Genomic DNA, 27,981 nt, shown 5'->3' with positions numbered 1-27,981 from the left:
CTCCTATTGGTCAAAGATGGGGCAATTTGAGCATCAGTAAGAACAATAACTGCGATAGAGTAACCACATCAAAAACTCATATCATGTGCTCATAATCAAACTAAAAAAACAAAAAAAAAACCCCTTATTTGATCACCTGTTGCCTCTGGGGGCTCTTAAGGAACAAATCCATTATTCTGAAAAGTGACCCATAAAAAGCAAAGTATCAACATATACCCTGACCTTCCTATTTGAACTCTATTTCAGAGTAATCAACTAGTTGATAAGGAAAAGTTATTTCTTAGAAGAGCTCTAGTTTATAAATTCATAAAGAATGACAAACTTTGAATACTACCATTTTACAATCCCTAAAATAAGTGATCCAGGCAAAGATGAATAAAACTTGCTGAAATCATTAGGTAAAAAGCTACTACTTCATAGACTGGGCTAAGGACATTTGAACACACTGAGCATTCTTATCACAAAAAGAGCACCTTTAATATGCCTCATAATGTAACAAAACAAGAAGTATCACTTATTAATTATTCTTGAGAAATAAAAGTGAACCTATATCTGATCCATCAGTTCACAGGAAATACAAGGAATAGAGGGAAATGACACAATGGGGACAGAACTGGTGAAAATCTAGACTCTGGAGCACTCTATAGAATAACTGACTTCATTTTTTGAACAACTAAATTAGAAGGTTACAAGAGAGGAGAGGGAGGGAAGCAGTGAGAATTTACAGATTAGAACGGAATAAAGTGATGTCTACTGCCAGCTAAGATGTAGTAACAGATATTAGACTAACCCTCTTGTCTCACAATGAAAACAGACAGAATGTACAGAAAAACAGTTTTTAAGACCTCATGCATGAGGCAACAAAAGACTGATATTTCAGGAAGCAGAAAACAAATGAAATGAGCCCTATGACCACCCCAGCTTACTGTCTTGAAAGACTTTCTAGGCTGCAGCACACAAGGTAGAACCCAGGAGGAGCCTACCCAACATTCTGAGTTGGGACAGAGCTGAGAGCTCAGGGAAACCAAGGGGGCAAGAGTTCTCAGGACAGAATACCTGAACAGAACAGCAGCATGGAGAGAGAACTTCAGAGACTTGCAAAGACCCATCCCCTTCCAGCATTCAGCTATATACCAATTAGGGCAGTGTAAACCTACCTGAGGCCGCCAAAGAACCATCAGAAAAAATGAGAGGTACTCAAGTTGAGCCAGGAACAGGACCTCTTCTCATCAGGCAGCACAGAAAACCTCGATGCACAAGCCACTCGGAAGAGCCCTCAAATGGTCTTGCCTCACAGGTGAACAATAACTGCCCATAGATCAAGAACTATTCTGGTCCTACCTAACACATTTTAAAAGCAAGACCTGAAAGGAACAAACTGTTTCCCAACAAGTGCATCTCAGAACAAAGCTCACAATGCCTGAAAGCAGCAGGAAAATAGGACCAATGTAAGAAGAAAAGTCATTCAAGTCAAAACTGATCCAGAACTGACATAAATGTCAGAATTAGTAAACAAGGACATGAAAACACTTACTATATTTCAGATATTCAAAAAGTGAAGCAGAAACATAGAGAAGCCTGAAAAAGAACAAAGCAGAGTAACACTACATGATTTCAAGGCTTATCAGCAACAGTGTGGGAAGAGAGAGATGCAGTGGAAAGGAAGGATTCTGAAGGGGCACAAGGGCATCTTTGGAGGTAATGGACATGTCTATTATCCTGACTGTGATGGCTTTATGGGTATATACATATGCCCAGACTTACCAAATGGTACACTTTTAGTACGTAAAGTTTATTGTAAGTCAGTTATCTTTTGATTAAACCGCAGGGGTGGGTGGGGGGGAAGAAGTTTAGAAGACATCAAGTAAATGAAATGTGTTGATCTTGTTTGGATCTGATTTGAATAAATCAACTGTAAAAAAATTCTAACTCTTGGAGAAATTCAAATATGGATGGTATATTTGATGATATTAAAAGTTGCTCTCAGGGCTCCTGGGTGGCTCAGTCGGTTGAGCATCCAACTTCAGCTCAGGTCATGATCTCATGGTTTGAGGGTTCAAGCCCCACATCAGGCTTTGCACTGACAGTATGGACCCTGCTTCGGATTCTCGGTCTCCCTCTCTCTCTCTCTCTCTCTCTCTGTCACTCTCCCACTCGCACTCTCTCTCAAAAACAAATAACCATTAAAAAAAAAAAAAGTTGCTCTTATTAATTTTTTTGTGTTAATGGTGTTACGGTTATGTTTAAAAAAAAACCTTTATGTTTTAGAGATAGATACTGAAATATTTACTGCTGACATATCAAAGATTTGCTTTAAAATAATCCAAGTAAGGGAGGAAATGAAGAGAGGTCTAATTAAAACACAAATGGCATGTATTATTGAAGCTAGGTGATGGGCATATGGGAGTTCATTTTTTTCCCTCTTGTGTATATATTTTAAGTTTCCTATAATATGAAGAGAGAGAGAAGGAAAACAAAAGAAAACATGCAACAAAAACTAAAAGTCAGAACATACTACCAGTAGTAAACCTTATGATGAATATGCTTGTTAATGGTCTTGGAGCCTTTTCCTCATTGGTAAAATGAGAGACGGATTAATATGAATATTTTAGTACTGTTCCCTTTCATTTACATAGAGGAAACAAACTTGTGTTTTATGTATGTATGTATGTATGTATGTATGTATGTATGTATGTATGTAAAGCTTATTTATTTATTTATTTAGAAAGAACCAGTGGGGGAGGGGCATGAGGGGCACGGGGTGTGTGTGGGGGCGGAGACAGAGGATCCAAAGCAGGTTCTGTGCTATCAGCAAAGAGCCTGATGGGGGGCTCGAACACACAAACCATGAGATCATGACCTGAGCTGAAGTCAGATGCTTAACCGACTGAACCACCCAGGAGCCCCTAAAGCCACACTGTCGCAGATCCTAGCGACATCTCATGAATGAATTTTTATTCTGTAATATATCATATATTTATTTCGTGAATATGATTAGAATAAAACGTGTCCAAAATAAAACAGAAAAAATCTTAGGAAGAAAATAATATTGTTAGCCTGAAAAGAACTGCTCACCGTCAAAAGCTTAGTAGTGATGCCAGCATCCACCACTGCCTTGTGCATGGCACGTAACGTCTCTAGTTCTGGAGCAGCAATAAATACAACATAGGGCATGAACTCGGATGTCCTCAGCACTTTCAAGGCCTGTGTAGAAGAACAATTACAAACCAACTTAGATGGGATTAGAATTTATGTTATCCTTTAATTTATACTAAATGCTAAATAATCAGTCTATCTGCCCTCTCACTAAGGATTAAGGCTGTAAATTAATACTTGCCCCCTTCTATCTTTTTGATTTCATACAGTACTTTCTTAGTGATCCAGTAACTATGTTCTGACCTCAGTCACATTACTCTTTAATCCTTTTGAACAAAGCAAAGTAATTAAAAAATCATCAAGAATGATGTAAATGCTTTATATGTTATTTGTAGAATTCTGTTAATATTGAAAAAGCAGAAATAATCTCAGTGTTTATTGAGAGTGGTATATAAATTAATATACATTTGTACTATGCAGCAATTACAAACAACTAAAAACAAAAGCTCTACAGTAACTCATATGAAAACATTTTCAAGAGATACTGTTTAATGAAAAAAACTAAAGAATCTGTATAGAATTTCCTATTTATATAAAAAAATAGCCCATTAAAATTATAGATATATCTGTATTTAAGGTATATAAAATGACAAAGATATATACTGAACTAAATAATTATCTCTGAGTAGGGAAGTTAGGTGGAGTTGAATGTGGAGGGGTGGGAAGGGGTCGGTGAGAAAGACAGGGAATGACAATGAAGAGATTGTTGTGTGCGAGTATGTGTGTTGGGTGGGAAGGGGTGTGACTTTAATCTTTTATTCTTTGTGTTGCAGCTTTGTTGAAAATTTAAAATTAACATTTCCTAACACATGCATTTATATATTACTTGAGCAAGTAAGTAAATACTAAACTATCAAGTTCTATTGCTATCCAAGCCTCTATTGGCGAATTGATCAGAAATTATCATGTGGATGCATGATAAAGCTATCACCACCCTCACAATTTGAAAATAAAACAAAACAAAACAAAAAAAACCCAAAAAACAAAAAACTCCACAGAAATCAAAATTTTAAAAACAGTTTTGGAATCCATGCAGCTTACTTGTGGGTTGACATCCAAGATGCAAGTTCGTCCAGTTTGGACAACTTCAAGAATAGAATCAATTTTTGTTCCATAGAGATTTCCTTCATATTCCCCATGTTCCAAATATTTTCCAGCTTTAATATCTGCTTCCATCTCAGAACGTGACACAAATTTATATGCCTGACCATCTTTTTCATCTTCCCTTGGTTTCCGTGAAGTAACTAAAATAATGTTGAGAATTTATGCAAAGATGCAAAGTATTAAAATTGAGATTAAAATGCACAGGTAGCTTAGGATTTTTACATTTAGTGCAGGGTTTGGCAAATTATGGCCTATGGCCAAATCTGTTCTGCTTCTTATTTTTGTGAATAAAATTTGATTAGACCACAGCCATGGCTCATTTATTACCTAGGGTTTCATTCATTTCACAATTGTGTAGCAGTTTGTGACAGAGAATAGACGGCCTGCCAGGCCTAAAATATTTACTATGTGGCCTTGAATTAAAAAGTTTGCTGACCCATGGGGTACCTGGATGGCTCAGTCGGTTAAGTGTCCAACTTCTGCTCAGGTCATGATCTTGTGGTTAATGGGTTCAAGCCCTGCAGCAGGCTCTGCACTGACAATGTGGAGTCTGCTTGGGATTCTCTGTCTCTCCCTCTCGCTCTGCCCCTCCCCTGCTGTCACTCTCTCTCAAAATAAATAAATGTAAAAAAAAAAAAAGTTTGCTGCCCCTTGACCTACAAGACTGTTTAAAGAGGTAGTCCCCAATACACAATTTATATTCAAAAAAATGTGCTTTATAAAGTCAGCTTGAAACTCAAAATTATTTCCTAGAAGCAGAGCCCTAAATTTAAATTCTTAATTATAATGAATCCTACTAACTATGAGGTATATTGTAGGCGAATACCTTTTCTAGCTGCCACCAGCACTCCCCTTCTCCTTAAGGAATATCAATTATATTCTTTCTTGACGCTTGAACATTTCCTAATTGAGTGTCCAACAAGTGAGCAAAATTCTATTTTTAGTTTGTATTATCAATCTTCTGAAATGCAGTTTTACCCACAAATTATCTATCCTCTTTCTCACCCTAATACCAAACCTTTCTTTGGGCTTCCTGCTTACTGATAATCTGAAATGTTAATTGTTTGTTTTGTACCTCGGTGGTGGATCTAGCCAACACTTGATATTATTATGTTCTCTTAACTTACTCTACTTTAACCTAAAGTGTTTTCTTCTGAGAGAATAACAGTGGATAGACCAAGTCAAAATTTAGAGGATGCTTTTGCTTGATATTTTAGAGTTCTGAATACTTCCAGGGATATAAACTCCTTTGCAATTTGGGCTAGCCTAGGAAAGGATATTCTCTTTAAAACTATTGCAAAGATGCAGAGTTAGTGTGTGTATGTGATTTTTCCAGTTTAGCCTTCACCTAGTTTTGGCTAGATTATATATAAAAAGTATTCTTTTACTAATCAAGTACTTACACGTAGATTATCTGATGAGATCATCAAGCACATGTAATTAAAAAGTAATCCAGATTAAAAGTTGACAGTACTTTGACTACTTATAATACCCATAGCACATCAAGAAAACTTTGATAAGAACAGAATGAAATTCAAATTCAAGCTCAATAATAAGGGTCTAATTCATAAATGAGGTCATTAAGTACAACAGGACTCCCTTTCTTCTCCCATTGTTTTCCGGCTCAGCCTTGAAGGTGATGATCCCAGAAAACTGTGGAGAGCATTTATAAAGTAACTTAAAGATCTTCAAGATGCTATGATGGCATTTCATATTAAAAAATATGTGACGTCTAAGGTTTCTGAAATTATTCACCAAAGGTAGTATGAAAAAACTTCTAAAGCAATTTTAAACTCCCCAAATAAATGCATACTAGGACTTAGCTCAATATTTGTGAATGTAATTTTAGAAGAGTACTATTTTTGGGTGAAGCTCTACAATGAAACCGTATATGGGGATGTACTACTTGAAATAAATATGTATAGGTGCATATATTGCCCCCATTGCCACCTCCAATGTGTTGGGGGAATCTTAATTCTTGGCAAAATGTTTTTAGTTTACAAGCAAATATTAACTATAATCCCATTCTCTAGTGAAAACTAGAAACAAAAATCTAACAAAAGCCAGCAACAATACTGCCACATATTTAAGTTCCTTTCCATTCCCAGGACAGAGAAATTAGAACAGGGTGACTTTACTACAAATTATTCCTTAGGCTTATATACTAAGCAAACAAGTAATGTGATTTCTTAGAATTTAATTGTATGGCAAAATTCTGAATTTTTACAGCTCTTCAAATGAGAGAACAATCAACAAAGTAACATTTTTGGTGTTGTTAAACTCAAGATGTCAATGTTAAAGAGCAAACTTGATTCAGAAGGTAGCCCATCCCCCTAGATTAATAATTTTTTCTATTTTATTTTAGGATCATTTAATATATAAAGAAAAATCAACTTAATATAATGCCAGCATTTACCTCCTTCCCTATGAGACTTTCTTGTCCATACCACCTGACAATATGCAGCACAATACTATATACCAGGAATTAGGCAAACTTGTCATAATTTTTTTGGTGTTTCTTTTTTGTGTGGATTGTGAGATGTAAAAAGAAAAAAAACAAAACAAAAAAACAAAACTAAGCTAGATGCTATATAAACGTGAATGATTTTAAGAGAAAACACACCTACATTATATGAAGAAGTGAGAGTTAACTTAATGTATGGATATTTTTAAATCTTTCTATATAAAAATTCAGATTTGAAACTTTACTAAAGTAACAGTCTGAAGAAAGGTAAAATAAATACATCTTTCTGGAAATTAATTTGGCACTAAGAAATCAAGAAATTAAAATTATCCATCTATCTAATAACTTTAAATTTTAGATTTATGTATACACATTTTATCATCTCTTGTAACAAAAATAACTACTCAAACTATATAAATGGGTAATAACAGTATACTTCTTTGCTGGAATATTAAGAAGCTATTAACATTCTTTTAGGTTTACCAGGGTAAAATAGACATAACATAAAATTGATCATTTTAACCATTTTTAAGTGTGCAATTTAGTGGCATTAATTATATTCACATTACTGTACAACCATCATCACCACTACCCATTTCCAGAACATCTTCATCATCTCAAACTGAAATTCTGTGTCCATTAAACGCTGACTTCCCATTATGCCCTCCCCTAGGCTCTGGTAATTACTACTCCACTTTCTGTCTCTATGAATTTGATTATTCTAGGTATCTCATACAAATGGAACTGTACAATATCTGTCCTTTTGTGTCTGGCTTATTTCAGCATAATGTTTTCAAGGTTCACCCATATGATAGCATGGATCAGAATTTCATTCTTTTTTAAGGCTGAATAATATTCCACTGTCCGTATATACCACTTAGTTTACTCATTCATGCACTGATGGACATCTACACTATTGCTATCTTTTGGTTATTGTAAATAATGCTATGAACATTCATGTACAAATATCTTACTCCCTGCTTTCAATTCCTTTGGGTATATTCCCACAAGCTGAACTGCTAGATCATAAGGTAATTCTAGGTTTATTTTTCTGAGGAACTGCTATACTGTTTTCCACAGCAGATAACACCATTTTACAGTCTCCTCAGTAACAAACACACATTCTCATATCTCTACATCTTTGCCAGTGCTTATTATTATCTGTTTTTTAAAAATACATAATTCCATCCCCTAATGAGTATAAAGTGGGATATCATTGGGGTTTTGATTTGCATTTCCCTAATAATTAGTGATGTTCAGCATCTTTTTCCTGTGTTTACTGGCCATTTGTGTATCTTCTTTGGAGACATTTCTATTCAGATTCTTTGCCCATTTCCGAACTGGTTTATTTTGTTGTTGTTGTAGGATTAATATTTACTATATATATATGTATATGTATATATATATATACATATACATATATATATGTGTGTGTGTGTATATATATATATATATATATATATATATACACACACATACATAATACATACATATAGTGACTTGTGGGGAAAAGCTCATGATATAATTTCATTCATCAAGTATTTGTTGGGTGTATACTATGTGCTAGATCCTATTCTAGGGTCTACAGCAGTACAAAAGACAGAGCAGCTCTCTGTTCTCATGGGACATATTCTTGAATGTGGAGACAGTGAGCAGTCAAATGAGAATTTAAGTGTAAAACACAACCACTAAGTACTGGGGAGGCTATTTTAGATTGAATGGTCAGTAAAGGCCTCTGAGAAGGTGAGATCTGAATAAAAACTAAAATTCAAGCATTTGAAGATCTGGGAGGCAGTGTTCCACACTAAGGGATCAACAAGAACAAAAAGTTGTGAATGATACGTTTAAGTAAGGAGTTTGAAGAAAAGAAAGAAGTGTGTTAAGTAGGGAAAAAAGTAGGTGAATTTTATGTGAATAATATAGTCACAATTCTGTGGTTAGAAGTTAGTTTGATTGTGTTCTCAATACTTATAAGCAAAATGCTGAATAAGACTTTTTTTTTTTTTTTTTTTTTGGTAGTCTCGCAGTATCCCTCAAGTCCCAAATAGATGCTACAATGCCAAGGATCTACACCTTCCTCTGTCAGGGTTTACCAAAAAGTGGCCAGCATGGTCCTAGGATCATCTGCTCACCTGCCTCTGTCTAATATATACTCAGAAAGAAGTCACTGACATTATGAATCATAGGTTCAGGGCAGAATGCTTTATTTTCTTCTCCTTTACCCCACGGTAAAATGATTCTCCCTGGGGAATTGTGAAAGCCCATGAGACATATTGTAGCAGTGGAGCGACTTGTACTCCCACTGTCTGGCAAAGCAGAAATGAGCTTCCTGTGGGCTGTGTGTGTAGGGATGTGTGTGTATTCAAAAGATAGCCTGGCCTGAACTTTTCTGAAGGTATCCTGCACAGAAAGACAAAATGAAAGGTAGAGAACCAAGCAAAAGAGAATATGAGATACAGGAATGGAGCTTGGCATGGGTCTCAAGGGGACAGCTGGAGATCATAATAGCCTGGCCAGGGAATTGCAAAGTAGAGAGGTCTTTACAGAGTCTCCAAAGAACCTAGCTACAAATAGGCCTCAAGGAAGAAAAGAGTATTCAGACATTTGTGACATAAAGAACTCTAGTCCCCAAAAGGCAAGATTTTACAGAACAGCCCTTTTATCCTCACTTCTTCTGCCCTGACCCTGAAAACCAGACACAGCAGAGCAGGGTATGAAGGGAGAATGATAGAACAAACTATACCCTTCCCTTCCCAATGTAGGTCCTAAGCCAAGAGTCAGGAATGAGCTGTAAGGAAGGGAAAAATAGTGAATTGGATACAACACAGAAGTTTTGTTTTGGAGTAGCCTTATTTTTCTTCCATACCCAAAATAAAATCTTATTTGACAAAATGACATAATTCTCATAACTGCAAGTGACTAGAAAGTTATAGAATCTCCCAGGGGACTGAAGGAAAAGAAGAGAGAAAGAAGATCTGATAGTGCATGTATGAAGTCAGTGACTGGATGAAAATAAAGCTCTTTCCTGTTTGTGCTCCCAAAGAGCTCAGCCATCCAACAAACCAGTTAGTTATATGCTTGCCAGAAAAAATTAGTCGGGTGACCTAACTGCAAAGGTACTAGGAAATGAATGTGTATTCAAACCATGTGAGAAGGGATTTTAGTGGACTGATAGCTGTTTCCCCAAATTCAGGAAAAGATTTTAAATTAATGAATTATTGATGGATGCTAAAACAATTGGGTAAAAGTTTGCTGAGGAGAATACTTACACAGTTTCAAAGTATTTTTGAACACATTACTTATCAATAACAAATGGGAGAAAAATTATCTTTTACAGTGAAGAAATCTATCAGACAGCACCTAAATCAATAATCAAAGTTAACATCATCAGTAGTGGGACATATCGACAAGATGTACCTCCAGATGTGATGTTCAGAGAAGAATAAAACATGACTTCTGTTTTTCTAGTAACAATAATGCATGACCAGAACCTAATCACAGGGAAACAATCAGGTGAACTCCTAGTGGGGATCATTTACATTAAATGGATAAAAGACTCCAAATAAAAGGCAGAGGCTGGCAGAATGGATTAAAACAAATAAACAAAAACCATAATCCAACTATATGCTGTCTCCAAAAGACACATTTTAGATTCAAAGACACAAATAGGTTGAAAGTTAAAAAAAAAAAAAAAGGAAAAATACCCCATACAAACAATAACACAAATAGACCTGGAATGCCTATACATATGCCACACAAAATAAACCTAAAGACAAAGACTGTTACTAGAGACAAAGAAGAACATTTTATAATGATAAAAGTGTGAATCCATCAAAAGAATTTAAAAATTACAAACATATATGCATCTAACAACAGACTTCCCAAAACACATACTGCAAAAACTGACAGAATTGAAGGGAGAAATAGTTAAGTCAATAATATTTGGAGACTTCAACACCACACTTTGAATAATGGATAGAACAAATAGGAAGAAGATCAACAAGGAAATAAAAGGCTTAAATAATACTATAAACCAACTAAACATAACAGACATCTGTAGAACACTCTACCCAAAGATAGCAGAATACACATTGTTCCCAAGAGTACCTGGAACATTCTTCAAAACAGACTGTACCTGAGGTTATAAAGCCAGTCTCAATGAATTTAAAAAAAGTGAAATCATACACTATTTTCTGACCACAATGGCATGAATTGGAATTCAGTAACAGAAGAAATTCAGGAAATTAACAAATACATGGAAATTAAACAATATGCTCCTTAACAACCAATGGGTCAAATAGGAAATCACAAGTGTAAATAGAAAATACTTTGAGATAACTGAAAACAAAAACACAACACCAAATATTGGGAGATGCAGCAAAGCAGCTGCTTCTAGGAAACTTTACAGCTGCAAATGCCTACTTCAAAAGAGCTCAACCCAATAACCTAACCTCTACCCAAAGAAAATGAAAAAATAGCAAACTAAACCCAAAATAAGAAGGAAAGAATAAGGGCTATAACAAAAATTAATGAAATAGAGGATAGAAAATCAATACAGAAAATCAACAAAAGCAAATGTTGGTTTTATGAAAAGAACACCAAAAGTGATAAGCCTTTAGAAAAACTAAGAAAAGAAGAGAGAGGAATCAAATTACTGAAATCAGGAATAAAAGAGGGGGTATTACCATGGATGCTGCAGAAATTCTGAAACTGATTAAAAAGAAATAGAAAATCTCAGTAGACCTACAACATAGAACAAGACTGAATCAGTAGTCAAAATCTACAAAAATAACCCCAGGATGGCTTCAAGGTAAAGTCTATGAAACATTTAAACAAGAATTAACATTAATCCCTTACAAACTCTTCCAAAAAAAAAAAAAAAAAAAAGAAGAAAAAAGAACACTTCCCAACTCAGTATATGAGTCCAGCATTAGCACAATTATCAACATTAGCCAATGTCATGAGAAATGAAATCTAGAGACCAGTACCTCTTATGAATATAGGTGCACAAATACTCAACAAAATACTAGCAAACTGATTCTAGAAGCATATAAAAAGGATTATACACTACAACTAATTGGGATTTACCACAGGAACACAATGTAAAACACTAAAAAACAAAACTCATATTATTGTCTCAATAAACAAAGAATAAACATTTGGTAAAATCCAGTACTTTCTCATGATAAAAAAAAAATGTATAAACTAGGAATAGAAGAGAATTTCTCCAACCTGAAGGTTATCTACAAAAAACCCAGAGCTAACATCATACTTAGTGATGAAAGAGGTATCCTTCTAAGATCATGAATAAAATAAGGATGTCCATTTTTGCCACTTCTATTCCATACTGCACTGGAGATTCTAATCAGGGCAATTAGACAAGAAAAAAAAAAAATAAATGACAGCCAGTTTAGAGTAATAAGGAACACTATATTTGCAGATGACATAATCTTGTGTATAGAAAATCCCGAGAAATTTGCAAAAAAATAATTATAATAAATGAATTCAGCAAGGTTAAGGGATACAAAACTAATGCACAAAAATCAGCTGCATTTCTATACACTTGTAATAAACAATTTGAAAAGGAAATTAGGAAAATGGCTTTTATTATAGAGTCAAAAAGATTAATATACTTAGGAATAATCTGACAAAAGCAGCATAAGACTTGTACACTGAAAATTACTGATATTATTGAAAGAAATTAAAGAAGAATAAACTAAAGTGTTTACAGAGCTATCCCCAGAATGCTGAAGAGATTGAGGACTTTGAAGCAAGAAGCTAAAAATTTGAGTTGGGGGTATAATTGTGCATTTGGAGCAGGTCAATCCATATCCTCTCCCTCTTTATCTTGTGAAAGAACACTCTCAGCAGAGGGATATCTGAAAACTCTTCCCTGGAGAAATCTAACAGCTCCCTCCAAAAATATCTTATGCCCACTTTTTGACTCCCCAGACAATACAGTTGTCTCCTTGCCCATCTCATAAATAAAGCTCAGCCATTTGCCAAGACTTGCTCAAGTATATAGAGCTTCCAATCAGTTTTAACACTTACTTTTAAGTATGGATGTACATCCAAGGATCAGTACCTAAAAGAAAAAATCCTCTAGCATAAAAGGGAAAACACACACAAATATAACGTAAGCAGAAAAAGTAACCTGGAGGAAAGCAGAGATAATTTAGCCTATAGAAAAAAAAAAAAAAACCTAAAAAAAGAATACACTATTTACTATTCTTAGAGATACACGAGATATACAAACAGACAATGCTGTGGAAAAAACAACCACCAAGAAATAGAAAATCCTAAAATGAAAAATATGATTACTTGTGATAAAACACTGAGGGAACAGAACAAAGAACTCAAGGTAATCTTTTAAAGAGTAGAATAAAAAGATAAAGGGATAGACAACATGATATAAAAGAGATTGAGAAGATGAATCCAGGATGTTCAACATTCAACTAACAGAAATTCTAGAAAACATGAACAGAGAAAATATGGAGAAATCATCCAAGAAATAATAATTTCCCAGAATTGAGGGACATGAGTCTCTAGTCTGAAGAACCCACTAGTCATCAGCACAATGAATAAAAAAAGATGCACACAGGGGCGCCTGTGTGGCTCAGTCGGTTGAGCGTCCGACTTGGGCTCAGGTCATGATCTCGCGGTTCATGAGTTTGAGCTTGGCATCGGGCTCTGTGCTGACAGCTCAGAGCCTGGAGTCTGCTTCGGATTCTGTGTCTCCCTCTCTCTCTGACCCTCCTCTGCTCAACTCTCTCTCTCTCCCTCAAAATAAATAAAACATTTAAAAAAAATTATAAAAAGAAAAGATGCACACAAAGGCACAGCATTATTAAATTTCAAAATACTGAAAAACAACAGAATGAAACAAACAAAAGACCCTGAATATCTGTGAAAGAAGAATCAGGTCATGTATGAAAGAACAAGAATTACGATGGCACTGGACTTAATAGAAGTGGATTCAAGAGTAATGTCTTTTGAGTTTTATAATCTAAAATTTCTATTCTCAGCTAAACAATCAATAGAGGGCAGAAAATATACATCTTCAAATACAAAGAGAAATTATACCTCATACACATTTCTTGTGAAGTAACAAGAGGATGTGCTCCAGCAAAACAAGGTTGCTGTCAACCCAGGACAGCAACAAAGGGAAGCTCTCCTGTGTTAACAGTGGGGCAGCCGGAATGGAGAGTGCGTAGTCCTCATTGAAGCAGGAAGACCTATGGTCCTGAGACAGGAAGCTCCAGGAAAATAAACATGACCTACTGGATGAATCTTTGGTTTAAAACAAATTTATACACATACATGCAAAAAAATCAAGGTAAAGACAGGAAGGAAAAAGGAATTCCAGCAACTGTTAGATGGAAGGAGAGAAAATCTGTTCAAGAAAGTAAAATGCAATGAACTGAAACTAGACCTATTTTTATATTGGGAAGAGTCAGCAAGTCAACAGATAAGGCCTATACTGGATAATGCAAGATATTACAGAATGGTGACATTATTAAGAAATGTGGAAGACTAACCAAATAAATAGCAACAAACATGAAAAGCAACTGTTTCTGGTAAGTAGGTTAAAGGTGGAATACAGCAAAGACTGGAAGTTAATTTATCTATTATGTATCTTTAAGAACTACTTGATTAAAATACTGTACATGTATTAACTTGACAAAAATGAAATATAAAACACTTTAAAATACTTAAAATACTTTGGTCACAGTGAAGTTTTATTTTCTTAACTATTTAACCAGTATTTGTCTGAATTTAGTGATATAAAGTGCTTACAATGGAATCCAAAGACTTACCCCAAAGGGATTACAAATAGTACACGATTACTCTCCCAACCAATCCCTAAAAGTTTTAGCATTAAGATCACTCACTGAAAATTAAACCTCAAAACATACTAGATGCAAGCAGAGAAACTAGAAAATTCATTGACAAGAGATGGAGTGACAGTAGGCTAAGGATTAGCTCAGAACAGCTTAATGGCATTAATATACCTAAAGAAATACTGTTAATCAAAAGGGGGCTTGGTCAGCAAAAGCAGCACAGAAAGGGGAGTTATAGAAGGTGAGGCTGGCTTGTCTCCTGCGTTGTTCAGGGGAAAGAGCGTGTAAATTCCCACATGTAAAGGCCCAAACATATCCAAAATAAAGACAAATGTATACTAGTTCTTATAATAAGACTATGATATCATCTAACTCCTTAATGTGATTCCATTCTTATCAAGCATACTTCTGACATTATTTAACTTTCCATATAAATATGCAAATAGGGAAAAAATGCAAAGATGATAAAATGAATGTTTGGCTCATTTAATGGTTACACTTCCCCTATCAGTATTTTCATTTTTTATGTCAACCTTTATAATCTTAATTAATGCTGCCTGCTCTGAAGATTCTCACTGTTGATGTGCTATCAAAAAATCAGGTTTACGACCTTGAAGGACAGAGCTACAAGAGAAAACGTACAAAATTCACAAAGGAATTGCCACACTGGAAGTGTCTGAGGATCCAGCAGATTTCCCTCTTTTCTTTATGCTCATGTGGGTAAAAAACACAACTTTTCAGATAGACATCAGTGGTACAAGAAAATACAAAGTGAATGCTGATTTTGCCACAACTCCTAGTACTTGCATTTAACTGACATCTCTGGACTCAGGAGCTTGGAGAAACAAGGGCTGCAAGGCAGCAAGCCAACATGGCTACAGCATTATTTCAAGACCGCTGTAGAGTCACCGAGTTTTTCAGTATCTTCTATTTGCTTTCATATCAAAAATTATTTAGAAATAAAAAAAATAATAATCTGCCCCACCTACTCTTTGATGTCAATTAAACAGCAAAGAAAAGGGAGAAAAAACTTACATGGCACTGTAGTTCCAAATCTAGTGGGATTCAACACTATGAACCTGTTTTTCAAGCTTCTTCGTCCCACACCTTGAGCGCCTATCAATACTAAAGTCTTTCTCTGGAAGGGAGGCATTTTGGCTACTTCCTCATATATCTGGATTTCATGACGATCAAATTCTAAATGTAAAAGGAAATGGAAAATCATCATATTCACTTACCTTTTAGATGGATGAAAAACGTCTGCAATTCTGTTCAATAAGGGCTTCGTTGTCCTGACAAGTAAATATCACTTGAACTGTACTTAGTATAGATTTATTTTTTATAAATTTGGTAAAGTACAATAAATTATTTTTGATCTTGATTTAAACATCTGTTTTCAACCATTTGCCCTTAAAAATTTGGCTAAGGAAGCTAGAAAAATGCCATGTTTTATCTTCACCATATATTCTATCCATTAAAACGTTTCTTATCAATTTGTTATAGAAATAATTCTTTTAATATATACAATCAAACTGCAAATTATCTTTTATAATTTGTTCAGCCAAAAAGTGTATATCAGATATAAAGGACAGAAGTATAACTAGTGTGACTGCTTAAATAAGCCCCATAGAATGAGTATGGCCTTCCAAAAATATCAAAGAACAAATACCATGTGCTGACTTAGCAAATACCAGTTTGATTAACAAAATGCAGACAAACATATTGATAATTAAACATTAAGATTCTGAATTTATGTACAAAATGAAATTTTGGATCCAAACTATTTTCAGTCAAAATATACTCCAAAATTAAATCTTAGTCAATGAGAAAATTGCAAGTTTTCTATTTTGCAAGAAAGCTTTAAGGACACACATTTAATGAATAATAAAGCCAAAGTGGATTTAAACTAGTATATTACCTGTCATTAGTATTATAACTCTCAATCTGTAGTGATAACACTTCTTCCTTAGGTTATTCTCTTAACAGCAACTCTTTATTTGCACAATTTCTCCACCGATTAAACCAATATTGAGAGACTCTCTTTTCCCCTTTTATTATTATTATTATTATTCCCTTTAGAGTGTGCTATTTAGTTTAGTACCAGAAGAGAAGCAGCTCTGATGTCTAGCAAGTACTTTAAAAAATTATCAATTTCTTTCAGAAAGCCTTTTCATTCAAAGAGCTGCATTTCACTCCTATCTGCCTCTATAACTGAAAAGAGTAACTATGGTAACTGTGATATTCACGTTTAAGTCTAAAAGATTTAAGAGAGAATTCTACTATATCAGACTAAGATTTGTTTGGTCTACTACTGTTTTCCCAAAAGTATCATAGACAATGCGATGACAGAATAGAGTTGCCCTGAATCATAACTCTTTTAATATCTTCATAAAGGCATTTCTTTGGAAATGACACACAGGGGTGCCTGGGTGGCTCAGTTAGTTAAGCATCCGACTTTGGCTCAGGTCATGATCTCACTGTTTGTGGTTCGAGCCCCACATCCAGCTCTGTGCTGACAGCTCGAGAGCCTGGAGCCTGCTTCAGATTCTATGTCTTCCTCTCTTTCTCTGCCCCACCCTCTCCCACTGTCAAAAATAAACATTAAAAAAAAAAAATTAAAAAAAAAAGAAAAAAAAACCACATAAATCAGTATCAAAGTTCTTTGAAGAAAGTTTTAATAAGATTGTTCCTTCACTAATGTAATCATAAATCCTAACCAATTCATTTTATTGTAAATTATAGAATAAAACGCACTGGTGACATATTGAGATTTAAATAATGTCTCCCTATTATATTGGGCCATGTGTTCAAGTGACAGCCCCTTAAAATTGGGTATTCATCTGAATTAGCTTCTTTTAAAATTATTTAGAGTTTATGCCATATTAATTAATGATATAAAGCTATCTCACTCAGACTTCTCAAAAAGTATTTAAAACATACCTGCATTTCTGGTTGTGAGATACATCATCTTTTTCTTTTTTTTGCTACTTATGGTTCCACAAAAAGGTCCTGAAGGATGACAAGACAAATGTAACTTAAAACAGTGTGTTGGAATAGGATAAAACTGCCCTGTGGTATTCTAGAGGTGGGAGTGTTATGTCCTACACAGCAGAAGGGGGCAGAAGTGAGTTGAGCCACTGAATTCTGATACTATACCGGCAGGTGGCAGAAAGGGATCAAAGAGTTTACTTTTGAGGGTGTTAAAATAAAGTACAGGGGCTGGATTAGTTTAGATGCATTTTAAATAAATTCATTTGCTGATTCAGAGGAAAGAGGCAAAGAAAGGTAACCACAAAGGACTACTTGTTACACATTGTATTAAGCTCATCACCTGAATTGTCCCAGTCTCTTCTAACAAATGCCTTTCTCTTCTCTTCCAGGAACTGGCTTGGAATGAGACCAGCACTTCCTCCCTCTTTTACATGGCTAGCCTAGAATCAAATGAATGAATTGTATATCTCAGTGACCAAAATTTGAGACCATATTCTAATAAGTAGGACAGTCAATAGTCAGTAACAATATATCAAATTTGCTCTTAAAAGCTGACCTTGAGATTTAAATCCATGGCACTGTCAGTAAAGATATTTAAACACTTAGCACTAAGGAATCAATTGGCACCTAATCAATCTGCCATCTTGTGTTGAAATTTGGGGACCAAAATACAAAGGTACATAGGATCTTTAAATTATGTCAACTTTTTATTTATAATGCTTAGTCAAAGAATGGACAGGATAAACACTATTTTTAACAGGACATTTCATTTGCACTCTTAGTAAGGTATCACTACCAACCATAATCCCACGAGGGGGAGAGAGAGAGAGAGAGAGAGAGAGAGAAAGGGAGGGAGGGTGGAGAGACAAAGAGAGAGAGGGAAGGAAGACCTGAATATCTTAAATTTAAAATAGGTAAAATTACACTGTCAAGAAACTAAGTTTTGAAATCCCCAAAAGTGCTATTTTATTTATTTATTTATTTTATTTATTTATTTTTATTTATTTTTGGGACAGAGAGAGACAGAGCATGAACGGGGGAGGGGCAGAGAGAGAGGGAGACACAGAATCAGAAACAGGCTCCAGGCTCCGAGTCATCAGCCCAGAGCCTGACGCGGGGCTCGAACTCACGGACCGCGAGATCTTGACCTGGCTGAAGTCGGACGCTTAACCGACTGCGCCACCCAGGCGCCCCAAAAGTGGTATTTTAAAATAGTGGCTAAAGAACTGGCTGTTAGTGGCTTATCCCACAAAATTAGTGTCTTTATCTTTATAATTAGCATAGAAAAATTTGGTATCTTTTTTCACAATTAACATCCTAAAAAGTAGAATTAAAGTAATACATCACCAAATGCAAGAAGGGACTGAAATAATGGTGACGGTATGAGAAGAGAGTAAAAGAGGACATTCCCCAAAAGGGGGACTCTTGCAAGAAGAGTTCAATAAAGGAAACAACTACAGAAAGTTTTTTGATGAGAGTTCTAAAAAATTCAGTGGACACCTCTCAAGATTACAGACTCTGTTTATCTGTTTTTTGGTTCTCTCACCTCATAGAGCGCTTGCACATAATAATGTCTTAATTTAAATTTAAGGACACATTAGTAAGATTGGCCTCATTCTTATTATTCATTCCCCCTTAGAAGTCAATATAACTTTTCAGAGTTAATGTGAGTTACTACCATCTCCACTTAGAGTTGAGAGGTGGGTCTTGGGTCCCTTCCTCATACACCTTGCTTTTTAATGAGACAGTTTAAGGAATTTTAAGCTTTCTGATCTGTCAGTTTCTCCAGCTCTGAATACTGTGGTTGTTAGCTGGTGTCAGCAATGACAAAAACAGACTTATTACTCCTGCTAGAGATTTCTGAAAGCTGTATTAGGGGAAAGGAAAAAGAACATGATCACACAGATCTTTAGAAAATGAAGCAGAGGTGGGGTGCCTGCATGGCTCAGTGGGTTAAATGACTGACTCTTGATTTTTCAGCTCAGGTCATGATCTCAGGGTTCGTGAGATTGTGAGATCGAGCCCTGTGTCAGGCTCTGTTCTGAGAGCATGGAGCCTACTTGGGATTCTCTCTCTCTCTCATTCTCTCTGCCCCTCCCCTGTTTGCACGTACTCTCTCTCTCAAAACAAATAAACATTAAAAAGAAAAAAAGAAAAAAAGAAAAAAAGAAAAAAAGGAAATGAACTGGGGAAAATACGGTCATAACACACATCCCTTTCCACATATACAGATTTCAATCCATGACCAACTAACATTGATCATAAAGCAAACCTTTATTTCACAATAACTGAGAACAGGTGGGGAGACAGATTTAAGAGTTTAAGAAACTATGTTTTATTTGCCATGAATGTACATACAAAGAGAGGACATGAGAGAGACGCTACTATACACATAGTATAACACTTCTAGTTAAGACAAACAAAAACAAACACTGAGAAGGGATGACCCCAATATCATATTTTACTGCAATCATTGATGTGGAAGAACCAACTGTTCTGATCCCTAAACCAATGGAATATCTCCACAGGCTAATTAATTCTGCATTTATTAACAGCTACTCGCAAATTCCCTCTCAATTTGATCTTCTGTCCGCAAAATTAGCAGCCATGAAGCAGGAGCTGTTCATGTGGGAAAAATCATTGGAACAAATGCTAATACCTTCTTCCTGAATATTCAGCTATTGGCCAGATCTAAGATTGAAAATAAAAAAGCAATTGAGGAAATTATGAGAAGCATACTAACCTGCCACCAGTTTGGATCTTCTCTGTTTACAATTTGAAGAATTTCTCCTTTTGAAAACTTCAATCCTGCTTCTTTGCAGGGTATCAGGTTATCATTGTATGGATTATAATCAAAGTGACATTTCACAAATACCTAAAACACATAGCACAATTTAAGATAGTATAGGTGTATCATTTGTCACTAGATTTTTGAAATCTTTTTCAAATAACTGTGATTTAATTGTAATTGACAATGCATTTAGTACTTCAACTAAGGAACTGGTTTCATTCAAATAGAAATCAATTTCTAGACATTAATACTTAGGTATCAGAAAAGAAAAAAATAAACATTAGTACAATTAAAATTTTGTTTCTATTTTAACTTCTAATTTTAAATCAACAGTTTGACAATCATTTTACTCCACCATTCTTACACTTTCCCTCAATCTTTTCACATGATTTTCTAAATAGTGTTGCATAATTTTGAATACAATTAAATGCTACTTTCTGATTAATGTCCAGAAATAATATATGCAGCTGATTTAAGGCATATATTTCAGGTACATTAGGACTTTTTTTTTTTTTTTTTTTTTTTTTTTTTTTTTTTTTTTTTTTTTTTTTTTTTTTTTTAGGATTGACTTTATGAAAGAGCCCTGAAACCAAAGTTAAACAATGAAAGTGAATGTTGAAGTCAGACCTGAAATACAGTTAGTAACTTAAAAAAAAAAATTAAAAAACCAACTTTCATCACTGGTAATATATAGTTTTTAATCACACAGGTTTACACTGGCCAAAACAAGTGTGGAAAATATTTTTTTTTTTAAATCACCTTGCTCTAACTTAAATACTTAGCATTAAATTAATTGTAAGAAAAATACTGAAAAAGACTTGAAACTACTTCCCAATTTAAATTCATTGAAATATTCATTGAATATTTCTTTAAAATATATTTTATTAATAAAAGTATGCCAATTACCACTATTAGTTATTATCTCCAATCACAGGAATATTTTGCTTATTCACTTGAAATTCTATTAAGCATTTTCAGTATTTGATGGCAATTTCAGAGTGATTATATTCTTAAAACTTTTCATGCATATTTATAAAAATTCAAATGTTATGTACTGAAGAAATGACCTGGCATTAATCAGGTAAACTGTAACAAGCAGAAAAGCACAAAATTAGTAAAAATGACAATGTTATCATACTTCTACAAATGTAACCAAACCAGATATTCAGGTAACACAAGCAGATACATAATATTAGTGGGGTAAAATGCAATGTGATGGATGCATATTAAAATCATTTAGAAGTAACTAAGTCTGGGTACATGTGACAAAATTTTAGTTATTTACAATTAGATGATTTTGATAGAACGCATTCAGAACATTTTCAATAACTCTGTAAAGTCTAAATGTTGTTTAACAACTCAGAAAGCCAATAATTCTTTTGATACACAATTTTAGAAATATTGAAGAAGCAAGCATACAAACAATATTAAGATTGTTGAAATGTGACAACTGGCTAAATTGACAATGGCATGCAGCTCAATGTTTTGGCAATGGAAAAAAAAAAAAAAAAAAAGCCCAAATTTTTAAGTTTATTTAATCAAGGTAAATTTAGTTGGCTGATAAGACAGAAAAACTGGAGTACCAGAAAATGTCCTGGAATGACATCATACCTGACGGACGTGTGCTGGATGCCTCTCCATATTGATGCAACTCTAAAAATATATTTTTCATTGCATAAATAAAGCCAGACTTTAAACTAAATTAATTAACAAAACATAAACAAACTACTGGACCATTTTATTACCTCACTCTTTGGTAAAGTAACTACTCCCCTAATTAATTGTCCAGAGGGTATAATCCCTGAAAATTATAAATGACAGAAGCAAAAAGATAGAGGCGCTTGAGATGAGGCAGAGCAAAAGGATGGGTATGCAAAGTGTAAAAATACTTGGATACTCCTTATTTCTCAAGAAAGCTACACCAAATGAATAGTAAGAGCATCTTGCCATCTAACCATGAATTTATCATTCTTATCTGTGGGACAACATACATTTTGTAACCATAAATTCAGACTTTCTGAGATAGCCCAAATTTCAAATATCTATTCCCTATTCCCAAATTGTTCTGGAAATGTCATTATTTGTGGAACAAAACACATCACTCAGATGTAAAAAGGTTTCTAAAAGAGAACAATTCTTATTTTTTCATTTATTGAACTAATTTTTAGAACATTACTTTCATGCTCAAAATCTCAGATTAACCTGGTTTTACTTTGAATTTTAAAAATCTATCTGAAAAATTAACCCAGGTTTTTATCTAAACATTTTGCAATGACCTTAAAAGTCATTAGAGATTTGACTGGATTTAGTATAATTACATTTTATTAAGTACACTGTAAAGTGTTTTACTATAGACCATACATTAATGGTTCATTCATTACTAAGTTACTAAACACAACCTACTAAAATATGTGAATCTCATATTCTTATCACTAAAGAAAAAACTGAATGACCAATAATCTAAAGTAGATGAAACAGAGAACAGGAAGTACAAATAGCTTTTAAACACAAGAGATATTCAACATCACTCAAAACAAAACTGTGTTTTAATAACATTTTCTTCCTGTCAGATTAGCAGAAATCCAAATACTTGATAACATTCTGTAGATAGGACTATGGTCCAACAGGCATTTTCCTAACAGGCTGATGGAAGATCTGGTTTAATCAGTTGGGAGAACAATTTGACAAAAGCTATCAGAATTACAAATGCAAAAATCCTCTGACCTAGTAATCCACCTCTGGGAATGTATTAAACAGCAATGTTGCTCAGACATATGCAAAATGACCTCCATACAAGACTATTAACTACTAAATTATTCCTAATAGCCAAAGATTAGAAGCAACCTAATTGTTTAACAATAGGTAAGTGGTTAAAACTCTAGAAAGACTAAAAAGCACGGTTTCTTTTTAAAAAAAAAAAAAATTTATTTATTTTGGGGGGAGGGGAGGACAGTATGAGTAGGGGAGGGGCAGAGAGAGAAGGAGAGAGAGAATCCCAAGCGGCTCTGCACTGACAATGCAGGGCTTGACCCCACGAACCATGAGATCATGACCTGAGCTGAAATCAAGAGTCTGATGCTTAACCAATGAAGTCACCCAGGTGCCCCATAATAGCATGGTTTCTTATGGGGAGTAAGGACTAGGTTGACAGTGGATTTTTTGAAAGAGAGATTTCAATTGAATACCTACGTATATTCCTTGAATTTTGAAACATGGGAATGATTCACCTATTTAAAAATTAATTTCTTATTGTAATACAAGATAAAAGAGGACTCCCACTTCTGACTAAGATGAAGGAATAAAGGCCCCTCCAGCCTGAAACAACTAAAATACCAGACAAAATTTTACAAACCACTTTTTAATACATCAGACAATGAAGTCAGCAATCCCCAAAAAATGGAAACAAGGTGAACTATTCAGTTGCCCTAGCTAACTGCATAAAAAAAATTTCCAGGTTGCAACTCAGGAAGGAAGAATCTAGGTGGAGCCTGGCAGTCTCCAAGTTGAGGAGATGAACTGGGTGACCAGGGAGATCGGGTGGCTACAGTGTACAGAACCCAGTAATCAGTGAGGAAAGGGTTGCACAGAGAAAGGACTCAAGAACTTCAAAGTGCTTCCTTCAGTCTTCAGCAGAGCACTGATCTGTGCATGGGTATAAGGGAACTACTCAAATTCACATAAAGAACAAGCACAATAGGTAGCAATATCAGCAGGTCATACAGGGTCAGGAATAGTTTCTGTTCTCATCAAGGTGAGTGGAAAAGTCTCATAATTCATGAGGCATTCAGTAATCAGAAGGATTATGCCCTAGACTTAATCCTGCTCCGGGTGCACCTAAAGCTTAAAAAGCAAGATCTGAAAGGATTAAACTGCTCTTGAGTAACTTAAATACCCTAGAAGAAAGTTTAAGAAAAATTCTAAGATACAAAAATGTTCAGCATTTAATAAGGTAAATTTATGATGTCTGACAGCCAATCAAAAATAACCAGGCATGCAAATAAGCAGGAAAACATAATCTAAAATGTAGAGAAAAATCAATTAAGGATACAGAAGAAAAAAGTGATCCATGAATGATAAATATGATAGAATTAGTAGAAAAGGACATTAAAATAGTTATTTTTAACTTTACATATTATATTCTTATGTTCAAGAAACTAGAGGAAGGACTGGGCATGTTGGGTAGAAACATGGTAGATATAAAGACGACTCAATTTAGATTTCTGGAGATGAAAACCAAAATATCTCAGATGAAAAAGTATACCAGAAGTGATTAACAGATTGAAGACATTGAAGAAAACAAGATTAGTAAACTTGAAGGCATAGCAATTAGAAATTAAGATAAAAAAAAAAAAAAACAGGGAAGAAACAAGACTGAAATAAATGAACAGAGTATCTATCACTGAGCAAGGGGATAACTTCAAGGAGCCTAATATATGTGGAAGTGATGGCATCAAAGGGCAAGAGAAACAGGAATAGAAAAATAAGCTGAAGAGATAATAGTCAAAATTTTTCCAAATCTGATGGAAGAAACTGTCTCTTCAATACATGGAACTGGAAAACTGGGTATCTGTATGCATTTCCCGCTTTTGTCCATATCTTACACCATATACAAAAGCTCGTAGAGTAAATGGATCCTAGGACTAGATGTAAAGCGTAAAACTATACAACTTTTAGAAAAAAATAAAGAAAACCTTTATGACCTATGGTTATACAAAAATATTCTACCCAGAATACAAGCATGATCTATAAAAGAAAACTGGACTTCATCAGAATTGAGAACTGCTACTCTTTATATTACACCATTAAGAGAATGAAAAGATAAGCCTTTTCACTGTGAGAAAATCCTTGTAAATCATAATTCAGATAAAATACTTACATTAAAAAAAAACATAAAGAACTCTCAAAACTAAATAAAAAACAACTTGGCAAAAAATGGATGAGATCTGAAAACAACCAAAACAGACATTAAAAAATAAGCACATGAAAAGATGCTCAAAATTAGGTAGTCATTAAGGAAATGCAAATTAAAATCATATTGAGATACCACTACACACCTATTTGAGTGTCTAAAATTGTAAGGACTGATCACACCAAATGTTGGTGAAGATGTACAGTATGCTGATGGGAATGTATACGGGTGCAACCACTTTTGAGAGTGGTTTGGACACTTCTTTAAAAGTTCAACATGAAAAATAAATAAATAAATAAATAAATAAATAAATAAATAAAAGTTCAACATGGACCTACCATGACCTAATCCTTCAATTCCTAGGTATTCACCCAAGGAACTTACATGTAAATGTCCACAGCATCTTTTATTTATAATAGCCTCAAACTGGAAACAATTAAAGTGTTCATCAGCCAGTTAATGGATAAACTGGTATAGCCAAGCAATGGAATACCACTCATCAACAGAAAGGAATCAACTGCTAATACACATAAAAAGATTGATGAATCCCAAAAGAATTATGCTGAAAGACGACATATTTTAAAAAAACACAGCAAATAAAAGATTCATGTGCATGCTTTCATTTATATAAAAATAAGGAAAAAGTAAACTAAGCTATAGAAACAGAATGCAGAGCAGTGCTTGCCTGGAATGCAGGGGAGGAGGGAAGGATTATAAATGGATACAAAGGAACTTCTGGACATGATAGATGTTAACATATATATATATATATATATATATATATATATATATATATGTTGTCTTGATTGTGTTAATGGTTTCACAGGTATGTATGTGTGTGTGTCTACATTTATCAAACTGTACACTTTAAATATATGCTATTTATAGAAGCTTTATCTCAAAGATATTTTTTAAAAGTTTATTTATTTTGAGAGATAGATGAGAGTTGCGTGAGCAAGGAAGGGGCAGAGAGAGAGAGAGAGAGAGAGAGAGAGAGAGAGAGAGAGAGAAAGAGAAAGACAGACAGACAAACCCAAGCAGGCTTCACGAAGCTCAGCATGGAGTATGACATGGGGCTTGGTCTCCCAACTGTGAGGTCATGATCTGAGCCAATATCAGAGTCAGACACTTAACCAACTGAGCCGCCCAGGCGCACCTCAAAGATATTTTTTAAAAGGAAAGATAAAAACTGTAAAAGTATGGGGTACCTGGGTTGCTCAGTCAGGTAAGTATCTGACTCTTGGTTTCAGCTCAGGTCATGATCTCACAATTTGTGAGCTCGAGGGTTGTGTCAGGCTCTGCACTGATGGTGTGACACCTGCTTGGGATTCTCTCTTCCTCTCTTTCTGTCCCTCCACCCCCTAAAAAATAAACAAACATTTTTTAAAAACTGTAAAAGTACTGAAAAAATAAGATATCGCACAGGATTATGCTGGGCCTATGCAAATGACAATAATTAACAGGAGAAAATAAATGTATGAAATGGCTGGAGAAACAGCTCTACCATGACTCTTATGTTAAGCCAGAAGGTGGCTGGTAATTTGTTTGGGAATATGTTGTCTGAACATAGAGCAAGAGTTTCTCACACACCCTCAGTCTCAACACATATTTTCAGGTCCATATGAATTTGCAATCAGAATGAGTTACAAGGTGGTGAATGCGGCAATCATAGTTGCTATGAAGTTCACTATGACAATATCAGGATGATTAAGGATGTTATTTTTCTAAAGATTTTCCAAGTACATGACCTCATCTTATTCAGTTACATGATGCCACACACATATTTTGAAATGAGCAGGGAGGCTGGAATATATGTTTGGTTAAAAAAGCTTTGAGGGACAATTCACACTCCTAGTTGGTAAATATCCATCTGTGGGCCATACACTTAAGCTTCTGTCAAAAAATTTATTAAAAAAAATCTATTAAATTACACTGTTCAGGTTAATTATTCTTAATTTACATCACACTTGATTCACTGGTTCACGCAAAACCTACTTTTGGTTATTTTATTTCTTTTAATAATGTGAAAAATAGCCTTAACTTATACTCAAAACAGAGGCTACAACCCTAAGTGGGGCTCCTGCTCTCATTCCATCCATTTGATCACTCTGGCTTGCCAGCTAGGGTAACCCTTATCCTGAATCTTGTGCTCATTAACACCTTGCTTTCCTTTTGTATAGTTTTATTGTACATATATAGGCGTTCCTTAAACTATGCAGCCATTTTAAACATAAAAAATAGCATCACACTATAGCATAAAATCTTTTGCTATTTCCAGGCTTGTTAAGATGTTTCCAGCTGTACATACATATGAATTGCTCTAGGAATTCATTTTGATATATGTGAACACTCAACTCTGATAATGCTGAACTTTCCCCTACCCAGTGTGCTTATACCAATTTACACTGCCACTAGCAGTGTAGAAGAGATACTGTAGAATCACATGTATGTTCTTGCCAACTGAATGGTATAAAATGGTATTTTACACTGTGGTTTTTAGTATCTCTTCATATGTTCACCGATACTGTGTCCTTTTACTTGATTTGTGTATGTAAATTGACAGGAACACAACTTCATACATTATCCACATTTAATAACCAGTTTCATCCACTGAACAGTCTCTCCTCACTGAAAGATACATCATCAAAGTAGTACATGTGTTACCTCTCTTTCTGAACTCTTTATTCCAGTGATCATTCTATCTGTTCCTATGCCAATAATACAA

The 27,981-nt window shown here is 34.6% G+C and overlaps 1 protein-coding gene across 11 annotated transcripts in view; it reads right to left on the bottom strand.

The window, feature by feature from the left end:
* The window catches only part of PALS2 (protein associated with LIN7 2, MAGUK family member), a 113,893-nt gene that overhangs the window by 10,676 nt on the left and 75,236 nt on the right, over positions 1-27,981 (bottom strand). For 10 of the 11 annotated variants that reach the window (XR_006211719.1, XR_006211720.1, XR_006211721.1 and 7 more), the window contains 7 exons: positions 21,959-22,000; positions 20,300-20,431; positions 17,897-17,996; positions 17,506-17,574; positions 15,601-15,762; positions 4,198-4,400; positions 3,076-3,204 (listed from right to left, as the gene is read on the bottom strand). Coding sequence is in view for 8 of the 11 variants with exons in the window: in XM_042968360.1 (XP_042824294.1) it covers positions 3,076-3,204; positions 4,198-4,400; positions 15,601-15,762; positions 17,506-17,574; positions 17,897-17,996; positions 20,300-20,431; positions 21,959-22,000 (837 nt within the window). In the remaining 3 variants the exon portion in view is untranslated. The remainder of the gene's footprint in view (positions 1-3,075; positions 3,205-4,197; positions 4,401-15,600; positions 15,763-17,505; positions 17,575-17,896; positions 17,997-20,299; positions 20,432-21,958; positions 22,001-27,981) is intronic. The other variant, XM_042968400.1, reaches the window with a different exon arrangement.

The sequence above is a fragment of the Panthera tigris genome, chromosome A2 (genome assembly GCF_018350195.1).
Source record: "Panthera tigris isolate Pti1 chromosome A2, P.tigris_Pti1_mat1.1, whole genome shotgun sequence".
In the NCBI taxonomy this organism is placed as follows: Eukaryota; Metazoa; Chordata; class Mammalia; order Carnivora; family Felidae; genus Panthera; species Panthera tigris.
This window is presented reverse-complemented; position numbering and strand designations above follow the sequence as displayed.